General features: G+C 39.2%; 1 protein-coding gene across 1 annotated transcript in view; it reads right to left on the bottom strand.

Annotated features, from left to right (window-relative positions):
- Positions 1-4604: 4604 nt before the first annotated feature.
- The window catches only part of atrn (attractin), a 171314-nt gene continuing 162124 nt past the window's right edge, over positions 4605-13794 (bottom strand). Inside the window, exons 28-29 of the mRNA XM_015393339.1 lie at positions 8485-8599; positions 4605-6078 (exon numbers count right to left, since the gene is read on the bottom strand). Of these exons, the coding sequence (XP_015248825.1) occupies positions 5954-6078; positions 8485-8599 (240 nt within the window). The 3' untranslated portion in view covers positions 4605-5953. The remainder of the gene's footprint in view (positions 6079-8484; positions 8600-13794) is intronic.

The following is a 13794-nucleotide window of genomic DNA, read 5'->3' as shown; positions in this document are numbered from 1 at the left end:
TAATTTTATCATATGCAGATTTTTTTATGTAATGAATATGATAAACCTTTATCACTTTTTTGGTGCATCAACAGACATTGTAAACTGATTTTAAATGTTTTGAGTTTAGAAAAACAAAAACAATGTCCCAAAATAATAGTCTAATTCTCAGTCATTAGTTTATAAGGGTGGAAGTGTTAAAAACGGTAGAAGTCTTCATCCATGGTGGCTATTCTGAAAATATAGCCAAGTTCATTTTAGATTAATGCAAGGAATCTGGATTCATTTTGATTTTATCAACATTTTAACAAGATTAAAATACTGCAACAGATAGTAAAAACACACAGCAAGGGGGTGAATTTTTTTTCACATTTATTAATAGACAAAATGTTCTGTGGTTCTTTTATGTACATCAGTAATTACACGGTCAGGAAGCCATTCTCAAGTTTGATCTGTAATTCATCAGCTTTTAGTAATGCCTGTTTGTCTTACACTGCTGTCAGACATACAAAATATGCTGTAATCACATTTTAAAAGCCTGCAGAGAACTTGCCATTAATGAGTTTAAGACCATTCAAAAGTCATTCACAATATTTTCTCGTTATTTACAAAAAACCCAGCAACTGCTAAATTATACATATTAACAAACTACTATCTCAATATATATAATGCCGCTATACAAAGAGACAGAAAGAGGAAGGGCGAAGCCTGACTTTACAGCGACCCTATTCAGACTCTTTAAACTGTGAAACAAAGCCTTTTAAATACGCATTAATGCTGCCAGTGTTGGACAAAAATAAATCAACTTGTACTCTTAAATTAGACATGTTTTCCATCACAATTTATAAATATGAATTTTCTGTACATTTTGAAGAACAAAGAGATTAGTAAGCAGAAATAAGGCTGAAGTAGAGTGAAGGTGTTACCTGGCAGAGTTGGAGGCTTTGGAAAGTGAGATCGATTGGAGGAAGCCGCTCGTTTCTTAACGCCAGCACTGAGGTGACAGCGTACAAGGTTCCTACACACTCCCCCCCCTTAGATATTTAGAGCAGCTCGGGGCCACTTCACACTCAGCTGGCTTCAAATGGTGCTGGGAGGTAATTGTGTGGAAAATCTGAACTTTAGGACTGAAGGTTCCTTTAATGCAACATCAGGACTATGTGAACGGTAAAGCTGGTGCTTTCCGTCAGGGTTGAGCTTTGATGCGTTACACACAGGGGGAGAAGATCAAAAGGCTAAACCTTACAGAGACCAGGTGTCGTTTTGTGCTCTTTAAACTTTAATTTGTCAAACCTATGGTGTCCAAGTTTAAATAAACACGTTAAAATAAAGTTTTAATATACAGTAATTACTATAAAAAGACATTCATCACCCTTGTCGGCCAGCACATCATGGCAAGGTAAGAACTCGTTTGTTGGAGGGGAGTTTTAGTCTCTCCCCACACACACGGCGCCATTCCTTCATGCAGTATCTAAAACCAATGCATCGGGCTGCGTCCACAAAGCTGTACACAAAGAAACGTGCATTTCTTTTTTATTTTATCTTAAGAGCACATCAGCTAAAGAGAGCTTTTAAACTTGACAATTTGCATGTTTTCCAAAAATGTGGTTCACAATAAATGCAATTCAATGATGCACTGATGGAAATCCTCTTGTCAACTGGACAAGGAAGGACTAGAGATGCACTGAGAACATGACTGCTAACGAAACCTGTTTACCAAGTCGCTAGGACAACCCAACATAAGGAGTTTTCAATATCAGAAAATTGTTTAAAATAAGTGAAAGTAATCAGAGGTTTTAAAAAGCGGGCTAAGAGAGAAAACTGCCTGTCGAGATATGTCTGTGATTCAATTAGGCGTTGAGAACAAAAATTTCAGCAGATAACAGGAAGGAGGAACGGAGAAAAGCAAAGTTGAGCTGCATTACGCTCTGAAATTCTGAATTAGGCAAACTAATTGCTGAAGTTCACTGCTAAGGACGTTTAAGGTGGGAATCGATCAGGTAGAGTTAATTTAAAACGAGGTTTAACCCTCAGTTGAACGTTTTCTGCTCAGAGCAGGGAGGCAGAAAGAAAACAAAAAAGGAGAATCCTGCCCACATGCCACCTAAGACTTAATTTCTTAGGGAAAAAAAATTCGAACTGAATTTTTTTTTTTCTCCAAAAAAGCAGTTCAAAGGAAAGAAAAAAACTAACTGGAAATTGAAGGCAACATTCTGAGCAGTAATCACCATAATCAGTGTTTTCTTTTCACTTTTTTTTTTTTTTAGAAATGTCAATCTCACACAGCACTTTGACTGAGGAGCAAAAATATTACCGGTAAAAAACCAAAGTACCATTTGAAAATGTGGAGGAAACCAGATGTAGATCTTAATGTAAAACCACTTTGTGACTATGAGGGGGGGGGGCAGCTTTTCATGACTTCGCAGAGACAAACACTACTAAATTTGTGACTGTTTGTAGCATTAACCATCATCAAGGTCAAATGCTTCATTAATCCCCATTTAAGGTTGAATTGGCAAGCACTGCTCATCAGGTCTAAATGTGTCCCGGGGCAACAGGACACTCCATCACAGTCCTCAAACACCCACACCGTCCTAAAGAGGCGTTTAGTCAGCAAAGCAGAGAAACGTGGAGTGGGTGGAGCAAAGGCCAAATGTCTAAGATTGGTGCTGAGACGGCAAAACAGTCACTTACATTCTTCTAATGCCAACCGTGCTTCAGAACAGGGCCAGTCAAACGTTACGAATATTTCTAATACCATTGGAAGTCCTTTCATTGCTCTCTTGGTGAGTTCCAGCTGCTCGGGCTGCTGACTGAGGACATTCATTATTTTAATCATTTGGCAGCTTAAGAAAGTCGCCTTCATGCATCATATTTTATAGACTTTAGCCTTTAAAACATGATACTTGTGAAAATGCATGAGCATGCATCTTGTTATCAAACAGTGGTCACTGAGGGGCAAAGACATGAAAACATGAAATGCTGCTGCTGTAAAACTGAAAGGGCAGAACCAGTCTGGATTACATACAGAGCTGCATTTTTATGGAAATCAGTTCATCTTCATTCTGTTTCCAGCTGCTGAAGCCTGCATTTTGAATCTTTTTCTTTTCAACTCATTTTTATAAAAAGAAAACAGATTTTTGTAAATCATCTTTGTAAACTTCATGATACACTATAGAAGGTGATAAAACATTCAAGTTACTTTAAAATGAATAATAAACAGCACTGCTGGAGCTCAGCTGGTAAAGAAAAAGTTATAGTCGGGAATATTTAGGCTAATATAAAAGGCTCTTTTCTGCTTACAGGTGGAAAGAAGAGGTGCAACAGTAACATTCAGTGGGAGTTCTGTTTAAATATCAGGCTTTAGCAGAAGCAGCAGATATTAACAGTAATCTCTAATCTAACAATAAATGCTAAAAGAAATGGCTTTCCTCCATGAAAATGAGTGGGAAAATAATGAAAACAAAGCAGAAGCCTCGAGAGTCGGCTTCTTAATGCTGCAGTGACTGCTGGAGCTGCTGAGTGGAGTTGTGGGCACTTTATAATTATAGAATGTCAACTTTGTTCATGCTTTCTGGTCTGACCTTTTCCCGATGCTAAAAGTGTGCCCTTTAACCAGTTCTACCGCGCCGAGCACACGGGAGAGCTTGCAACTAAACACAACAAGCTCTTTAGGGCACAATGCAGGTTATTAAACTGTTCTATAACAGCACTGTTCAGCAGGGCGGGAAGTTAATAACCATGTGAGGCAGGTGGAAAGATTTCTTCTATTGAATTATGTCTCCATCTTCAGTCCATAGCCCTGCAGGTGCTGTAGCAAGACACATAAGATGAATCTGAATGGATGAAACTGAAACAGACAAAATCGAGCAGAAAAATCACCGGAGCTCAAAATTCCGACCATCTTTAGATCTCTGAACGCAACAAACCCAAGTCCTGTTTGGCTGCAATAACAGGTCTGTTCACACAGAGTCCTACGGCAGAGCTAAACTTCAGTTAACATCGGTCATTTCACACCATTTTTACAGCTTTTTTTGCAACAAGACAAAATAAGAATGTTTGATAGGGAGGTTTTAGAGAGGGGCGAATTCAGTAGGTATCAGGGAGGCTGAACAGAGTCACCATTTCATTCTTTTGAGCTCTCAGGGTCCACATTCTCTACGAAAACACAAAAAGATGAATGTTTGCAGCTTATTTAACTAATCCTGCTTAGATGTTAAAAACAGGTTTGAAATATGACCTGAATCATCCTCGGTGATTGGAGCCTCTGGTTCCAACATAAATAATAACCTGTACCAGCCGGGAAGGCTTGGAAGAAATATTTAGAAAGTTCCTATATTCCTTTGGAGGGAATTTTGTTCCATCATTGTTGCAAGAAGAAACACATTTTGTAAAAAAAAAAAAAAAAAAGAAAAAATCCATAATGCAATCCAGAAATAACTTTGAAAAAATTACTTAAAAAAAATAAAAGGTTTTGGAAGTTACTTTTCTGTTGTCTCAGATTTTATGTTTTTTTTTTTTACAGACCTTTTATTTTATTTTAAAGTTTTACTTTTTCCATTTTTTTTTCTCAAAATGTAAAAACTGAAAAAAAAGAGAAAAAAAAACCAATTCTGAAAATAATTATATAAAAAAGTCGGAGAAATCAAAGTTCCATTTTCTTTGCTTGCATCAATAATGAATCAGAAGTGACTCCATAAAAATCTGGAGATCCAACTATTTTTCAGGAAAATTAGACATTTAAAATCAGTCAGATAATCTGTGCATCTCTAATGACACCAGCAGGTGTTACATTTGATTCCTTTGGATTCTTCTTTCAGTAAAATGAATGAGATATAAAATAAATGATGGGTTGTAAGTTAGAAAGAAAAAAAAAAATCACAGAGCTGAGAAAAGTTTAGTCACCAGTTGACATGCCCGTACACCCAATCTGTTTGGTACCGTTTAAATGCTGGCATTGGATCCATCGACAGGAGAACATCCATTTAAAGCCAAGGGTTTAGCTGATCCCATAGAAGGTATGGATACAGATTTCATAGCTAACAATGAGAGAACAGCCTGTGTAGAAGCCTAAGAGTCACAATACTTTAATAGAAGCTCGTATCACATGACCACCTGTATTTATTTAATGATGTGAAGCTGCCTGGATGGTAACAAGCAAATAGCTTCCACTAAGCTCATAAAGCAGATCGACTTGTTGAGGCTTTACCAGGTGGCTCCATCCAGGTTTAGGGGCTGCTCAAAAAAACAGAGATAGTTCCAGGTGGGCAGCTCCACACAGGCTGATTGGAAATGTCAGACTCTTTGGTCTGGTTTGGCTGCACAGGGAGAGACCCCACAGTGGATCCTCGTTACCCGAAGGGCCAAACACGCCACCATGTCGCCCAGACGCCCGATAAGCTGCCCTCAGTGCCGAGCTGTTAACAACACAGCGGGCTCATAAACTGGAAAGCTGTGTTTTCCTGGAGTGTGTGCAGCTAGGCTTTTCCAGTTTTTTTCTCTTTTTTTTTTTTTTTTCCTTCCGCACAATAAAATAAAAATGGAACAAAAGACCAAGAATAATTTAAATAAAACATAAACATTAAAGGTTGCAAAGTCTGGATGTTTTGAAAAACTACGAGACTAAGGATCTCTAGCAGCGAGCCGCGGCGCCTCGTCACCACCGAGGCGAGGTCATCGAATGTAAAATGTGTTTCATGGAGGAAGGGGAGGAGTCGGTGTCTCCTCTGGTCCTCTCTCAATGCGCCCCCCCCCGTCCTTGTCCCTGTTAGTTCTACAGTTTTAGGGGGGTGGTTGGGGGGGTCACTGAGGCTTTGTTCAGAACTCATGAAAGTGTTCAGTACTACTTCCCAGCATGCACCTCTCTCTGCCAGAGCGGAGCTGGCAGAAGCCTATAAAAACAGGGGGCTGAGGAAGAGGAATGGGAGGGGGGGGCGATGAAGAGCAGTGGGTGCAGGGACGGTGGGAGCTGCGCTCAGATGCAGGTGGACGGCTGCGCTGAAGGCTGCTGTTTGCGACTCCTCAGGCCTCCAGACTTCTCCTTGTAGCCGACACACATCTGCTGGGAGACGTCGACCAGAGCGCTGGCCACCGCCAGACCTGCAGACACACAACCACACCACGGTTAACGTCCTACTAAAGGACTCACGCTAGAAATCGACCCATGCATGTTTATAAGGGCCGCTTAAATTGATTATTTTGACATCAAACATCATAAAAGAATTACACAGTAATAACAAATGTTATACAAGTGTTCATTTAAACAAAAAAGAAAAAAACATTAAGCAGCAACTAAAAAAAAACATTAACTATGGATAGCAGAGATGCATGCGCTTCGTGTTATCTAAAGGCATGCCTGCTCAGTCCACCCAAACTTTTCCTGAATAACACTGCTTCACCTCTAGGGGGCGCGCCACACAGTTTGGGAACAACCAGGAAAAAATATATATATGGGCCAAAAATATCAGCCAGCTGCTGTTTCTGTCTGACTCTATTTACCTCATTCAACTTTTGCACATTTCATCAAACCTAAAAACACGATTAACCTTATCCAGGTTTTATGGATTATGGTTAGTGATTATTTTAACCACTTAAATTTGGAGAAGGGTGGCGTGTATTTATATTGAAGCCCCATACTTTGACCAGTCATTGACTGCATTCAAAGTAAAACTAAATGTGATCTTCGTAAAGCAAATGCTACCAACAGTCTCCTAGCCGTAAAATGTTCTGTGCCTCTATTCATTATTATTTTTTGCAATTTTTCATGTTTTCTGTTTGCTAGTATGATTTTATCCTTTGATCTGATATTTATTTCTGTCATCCTTTGTTCTTAATCCTCCCTCAGGACAGTCTGACTCACCTACTTTCTTACTTTCTCCATCCGCGGACTTTAACAAACCCCCCCCCCCACCACCACCACATTGGCTAGCCTCTCATAGTAGCAGTCCCCAGACCATCAGCACGCCCAGGGCTCTTATTAATTACTGTAAAGTCCTTTTGTCATAACAGAAGTGCCCGCGCTCTCGGTGGAGCGCTCCCTCAGGCACCATTTGTCTAAACCGTGTTAGCTGTGCTCCACCGTCTCATCCTGCTATAACGCTTTTAACTCCTTTCCCATGCAGCCTTTGGTCGCTTTAAATTCTCACACCGCCTTCTGTTGTTGGCGCCTCAGCCTCCCATCACATCTGTTCTCACCCTGCTTACCTCATTCCAAGATGGCCACCCATAAGGCCTCACCGAACAGCCATAAAGAAAACTCTAGCTGCTATTCATGTCTTACTGTAGTCATTTGAGGCAATATCGGTAAACTTTTGGATCAGACGAGAAGCAAATATTTGCTCTGGGAGTTTATATTTTGCTGCAAGCTATTTGTTCTCAATGAGGCTAAATGCATTAATTATAAGTGATAAACACAGTTGGTTGGAAGTGTGCCTCAGCGAGTGTAAATACATGTTAATGATGTGTGCTAGAAGTTAGACGCTCAGAGACGCTGTGATCTGATCACCTGTGTGTGATTTTCATTAACACCAGCAGCTGTAAACCCCAAAGGTTCAGTCAGTTTAGGAAACATTTTAAAGTACATTTGAAACAGAAATCCTCTGTGTTAAAGTTGGCTCATTGTATCTATATCAGCCTTCTTTCTTATGTACATTTTATAGCGACCATACATAATAAAACATCACAAAATAGTTCATTTTGATGTAGGAGGTAAATGGTTTGATAAATTTGATTTATTTTTCTTATTCAATTTTCTCCTGTAGTTTAATTAGATTGGATGTATTGTATCTGTGAACATTTTTTTTTACTCCTGCCACATATTTCTAATCAATCTGGACTCTGACTGAGCTAATAGAATATAGTTTTGCTTTTTGAATTAAATCATCTCTTTGTTGTTCTGGTTGGACAAAAGCAATCTTCAAAGATTCCAAATAAAAAGATATTTGCATTAATTGTCTTTTAATTTTAGCTCATGCAATAAGTGTTCTACAAAGATTGTTGTGCAAATATGAACATGTGCAAACTAGTTTGGTACCATGTCATTATAATGAGCAGACTGCAGTTAGAGAGAGGCTGTAAAAGAAAGATGAGGTTCTAAGCCACGGAGATTTAGGCAATAGTAAAAGTTATTTAAAAAATAATAAAAATGATAGCACTAAATAACGTTTATAGAATACTTTACATAGGTAGCCTATCTCTAAATTTTATAAACAAAAGAAATACAATAAAATGGAAGAGAGTTTTTTTGTTTCTTCAGATTGAATCTGTCAGCATGATCTTACTCCAAAGCTTTGTTTATTTTTTGAAATTTTTAGTCTGCTAAACTTCAAAGAAGTCCAGTGACAAAAGGCAAAAGAAAAGGAAGTGAACTAATTTAGAGGAGCATCAAGGAGCAAAACTGTGATAGTACAAATAACTGAAGCAAAAGAACGCAGTACAAGGGAAGAATGTCAGATCAAAGAAAATAAATAAATAAAAAACCCAAAGGAGTGAGCAGCTGCAGCTTACCAGACTGTCCTGGAGGAGGGATGCCGCCGGTGCCCCTGGGTAACCGTACAAAGATGGAGAGCACAGCGGCTTTGTTGCCAAAGCAAGGCTCAAGGGCAATAGGTTTTGGAACGGACTGCGGAAGGAAGCAGAGAGAAAAAGAGCATTACAACATCACAAGCCGGCTAAATCTGAGTGATCACAGAAGCTTTGCTGTTATTGTTCTTGTCTGTGTCAGCAGCATGCAAAGGAAAAAAAATCTAACTATTCTCAGCAGAGATAAACAAACTGATCTGCAATCACAAATTCGACACACCAACCCACACACAGTGTGTGTGTTTGCAGCGTGTACAGCAGCTGCATATCAAACACAGACCCTGGCACTGAGATTTAGGCTGGAGTCGGTGTACTCCAGTCACCACGGGCTGTGTGACACACCTGACTCTCTAATACCGATATCTCCTGTTTATCAGCATCTCATCCATATGTGGAGATGAGTTTCCCTCCTGTAAACACTGTCCGGATCAACCTCGCCTCGCATCCTGCAATATTCATGGCTTTACCTTGACAGAGAATGTGGATATAGAGAATGCCATCTCTGTGCCTGCATGCCGATAACTTTCTCCCTCTCTTTAGCTTTGTGTTTTGAATTTCAAAGCGTGCAAGAAACTGGGCCATGACATGGTTTCACACACCACTGACACTGCCTCACTGCACGTCCTGAGCCCACAGGTTCAGTGCCTTCTAAAGGCGGGTCTACATTCCCTGGAGAGTCACCTTTAATTTCCAAAGTGGAAATGGTGCTGGAGGAAAACTTTTTTTTTTCTTTCTGAGCAGCAGTGTACTCCTCGCCCACATGTTCATCATAACTCATATCTGTCACTGAAACGCAGTTTAGAATGCACATCTGCAGTAATTGTATGCAGGCTTTGACCCATTTTACTCATTTATTCTCTGCTCCTTCTCTCCAAGCCACAGCTATCATACATTCAGGACAAGCAGACCGTTACATACGGAACTAAGGATGAGGTGAAAAGACCCTGATGCCCACAGGTGGAATATATATATACTTAAAAGCTTAGGTTTTTACATAAGAGCCTTTAATCATATTGTAACTGTTATAGTGCGGTCAAACCAGACGCAAAACCTGTAGAAATAATTTGACAGTTTTATGGCTTTTGCTCTCCTAACATTTTGCCAAAGATTTAACTGGTGAGCAAAAACAATTTGCATGGTGGACAAAAGGTTCTTCGTCGTAGCATCTGGTCGTCGGTTTCAACTCAATATGGTGTGCATGTATGTTACTGTGTGAGTAACAGGGTTTATATACTTTGGAAAGCCTGACAAAGTAGAAACACTGCTGTCCTTGGGTCCAGCAGATTCTCCAGAGATGCTTCCGGTTGAGAGACTCCAAAATCTATGGCAGGATCATGGCTGCTTTCCATGGAGTTTCAGTCTGGGACCTGAAGCCATCCCGAAGCCATCCCACTGTTGCCCAGGTAGGGTTGACCCACCCAGACAACAGAGGTAAGGTGATGTAGTGTAGTGGAGGTAAGAAAGGAGCGGTGGAAAATCAAAACAAGTATGTCAGCGGAGATGGCACCAAAACCGGGAAGAGGCAGCAGGCCTCACCCCCCTCAGGAGCTAAGGAACCACAGCGGTACATCAAACATGTCCACCAGGGAGAGACCAGAGTAGGGAGAGGCTACGGCATCTGGCCAGTGTCTGTGCTGGAGCTAAGAGAGGACAGCGAATGATGAAGTATTTAACAGTCCTTCTAAGGCTAAATTATAGAAGGCTTTTTTATTAAGCTACCAAAAAATCTCCTCAGAACTCACATTTCATCCTTTCTCAACATTCTTTTCTCCATTTTCCATTTTCATAGAAAAAAATCTCCATCTCTACTGTGCTCCTTCACCATCCAATCAAGCCATGTCTACTTCCTGATAGTTTATGAATTTAGAAAAAATATAAAAGTTCAGATCTTTCAGCTCCTTTCTTTTAAATGCAGGAAAGTTACAGTTAGTTAACAGTGAAAGCCTCTGAGAGGTAAGTTTATTTTGTTCCAAAGACACTTAGCAATGTTCATTATGAAAAACAAATTAATATGGTCATTAATATGAAGCTACGGCTAACGTGAACAGATTGTTATGAGCCATTAACATCCCATAATCCATCAAAGTCCCTAGCTAATAACAGCATCCTTTCACAGTAAAACATGCGCAGCAGCAGACTGCAGCTCACATACCAGCTTCCTTTCACTCTTCATTATGTGAGACAGAACCTGTCAGTAAAACTCAACATCAGACCAGAATTCGTATTTAGGTCTTCAGTCTTAAACTCACAAGTCAAACTGGAGTCTTAAGCTCCTATTTTTGTGAAATAAATATAATTTGAGTCTAAATCAATTCTGATTCAATTGAATTCAGAACTGAAATGAAATTTAGCTGTAGCTCTTTCAGGTGATTCTTTATTGAGTTATTGTAGCTGTTAACAGCTGTAGACAGGAGGGTCTATGGACCTGGTAATAAAAAAGGATGTTAAAGGCTGTTCTTAATGTTTTGCGTTTTATGAAGAATTATTTTTTTTATCCCCAGAGTTTCTAGAGGAGTCAACAGTACAAAACCGGTCTTGATCCGCTTGTTCAGCTTCTTGAAAAAGTGTGCTCTGGTGCTTCTTCTCCAGCAGGTGATGGCAGAAAGATCAAAATGTAAGTAGACCGGTAAATCGGTATTTTCAGCCTATATTACCGTTTTTTTTCTTGAATCTTTCTTGAGACCTTCGTGGATTCATTAATTGATTGGTGCATTTAGTAGCCGTACCTTTAGCTCACACATTACCACTCCCGCCGTTTGCTACTAACGTTTAGTGTTTTGTTTGTTTAATAACACTTTTTAGTTAAAATTGAGAAACATGAAAGCTGTGAAAGCTTTTGTTTATTGTGAAATTCTTTATATTTAAGTCTTATCCCCTATCCTTTACATACCTCCCTATTGTGGGACAATAAAGGGATTTACATTTTTTTTATTTTATTTTTTTTTTACATTTCAAATAACCTGCATCCGTCAATCTCCACTCTGCTACAGACGTTTTGAAAATATGCAGCATCCTGCTGCAGCAAGATTTATTGAAAGTAGCAAGAATTACAAACAGTTGATCCGTCAGCTCCTTCTGAACAAAGCTGGGTCCATTGGATCTTATTTAGAAGTGTTAAAGAGCTCAAGGTTAAGTGCTTGCCACACTTTTTAGATTTCTACCTCTTCATCCACTTTACAAATAGAAATGAGTGTTACATGAAATCCTCTTAAATTATAGGGATATTGAAAAACCAGACTAAAAGGTTGATAAAAAAGAAACTTAGCAAACCTGCTCTGAATTTAGCAAAAACCAACATTATTATTTTTTACAGAGCTGTTTGTGTTCCTATCTGTTCTGTAGAATATAGAACAGATAGGAACACGCTCTGTTCTCCAGTCGTGTGAATTTAAATGCCCAAAGGTCTCATATTTCTGAAGTTAATGCATCACTGGAGACCTTCAAATCCATGTCAACAAAGTATTACGGCAACATGAATTCAATCATCAAAGAGTTTTCTTCCTCTTCTGTTCGCAGATGTTTTTGTGTCCTCCTTTTACCTCCAAGAGAAAATCAGGACATTTTTAAAAGCTGAGGCCTTTGTACAAATGCCCTAAAGGCGTTTTTTCTTTTTTTTTTTGGTACAGATAAAACACACACACCAATATTACAGATTCTTTGTCAAAAAGGGCTTATGTTCTTTCCTGCTCATGAGTAATTGCATAGTGATTGCCGTATGCTGCTGGGATTTTCGTTGTCATAAATCTTTGAACAAAGACATTTCTTAACAAGTTTTGTATGTCTTTCCTACGTGTCTTAAAGCTTTAGACACTTTTCAGCAGTGATAGTCCAACCTTGGCCAAATGTAGCCTTACAGTCTCCCTGGGAACTGAGAAAGGTTAATAGTTCAGATGCAGACAAATGGGCTCCTGCTGGGATGGAAACAACATCGAAGCAGCAGCAGGAGCCTCGAAAGCAGGCGGATATTAAATTCAGCTACCACTTCTCAGCCCCCGACGTGTAGAAATTTTATAACTAAATTATTTAACAATGGCCTGACTGGGAGAAACGAGCCTGACTAAAGTAAACAAATGACTTCAATTAGGAAGACGGTCACTGACGTGTTATTTTCTCTCCATCTTCTTCCTCTGGGATCATCTTTCATTTTGCCCTTGTCAAGTTTATTTAAACTGGCTGAGCTGGAGACAGCTTTGTCCCATGGCAGCTCTACAGCACACGCCGTTTTGGATCCGGTTCATCCTGGAACCTTTGACTCAGACAAGGAAAGACTTACAACCAACATAGAACGAAAACCCAGCCCTGCCTTCCAGTTAACATCTTTCAAACATTGGATTTTGTTCCTTATCCCTACTTTTTCTGTTTGTCTTTCAAACATAACTGCTGACTTTATCTTTTTTCTCTGGCCTTATTAATGAAAGAGTAATTCAAAAGATGTAATAAGCCACTGCTTGGGTCATTAACTGATATTGTTGCACCCTCTAAGGAAAACTAAAAACCCTTTCAAGGGATCTAGGAATATTCCTAACAACATATATTTAATTTAGAAAAAAATATTTCCAGTGGGAATAAAATTGAGTAGAGAACACTGCTAGCTGTTTCTGTTTCCTTTTAACAAATGGTAAATCAACCATTGTTACGCTGACGTCACCATGTTGTTTATTACACTGCAGTGTATTCTGGGTAAATGACGTATGCTTGGTCCTGTTGCCCAGAAAGCATAGCACAGATAAAAACAGGGTAATCTTAATGGGTGAAATATATAACAAAATAACAAAGGATGCATCATTTTGGAAGTAATTGGGGTTTTAGTGCATCATTAAGGCAATTTTGAAGTTGATAAAAAAAACTGCAACATATTTAGGCCAAAATGTTCAACTAGTCATGGATAATTAGTGTTTTTTATTGACCTAATATTCTCAGAGGAAGCAGAATAAATTATAAAACAAAGCTACTAATATTTGCTGATTACAGCAAACATTAGAACCCAAAGCTTAATAAACTAACGAGTTGTTGACAGCGGCCGCCATATGCGTGAAATCATAAACCTTAAAGATATAAAAACTTTCAAGGACCTTTAGGGATGGGTATCCTTGCAAGTTTGTTTTCAGAAACTGTCAAGGCCTTAAAATTTTTGTTTTTCAAATTCAAAAAACTTTGTGGATTTTGAAGACCTGTGGTTCCTTTAAAGGTACACTATGCAACCGGTGTTGATTTTCCAGCGAGGCTCCCCCCAGA

The sequence above is a fragment of the Cyprinodon variegatus genome, unplaced genomic scaffold (genome assembly GCF_000732505.1).
Source record: "Cyprinodon variegatus isolate N-32 unplaced genomic scaffold, C_variegatus-1.0 Scaffold637, whole genome shotgun sequence".
NCBI classification, from domain to species: domain Eukaryota; kingdom Metazoa; phylum Chordata; class Actinopteri; order Cyprinodontiformes; family Cyprinodontidae; genus Cyprinodon; species Cyprinodon variegatus.
The sequence above is the reverse complement of the archived record's forward strand: the minus strand, read 5'-3'. Positions and strand labels throughout refer to the sequence as shown.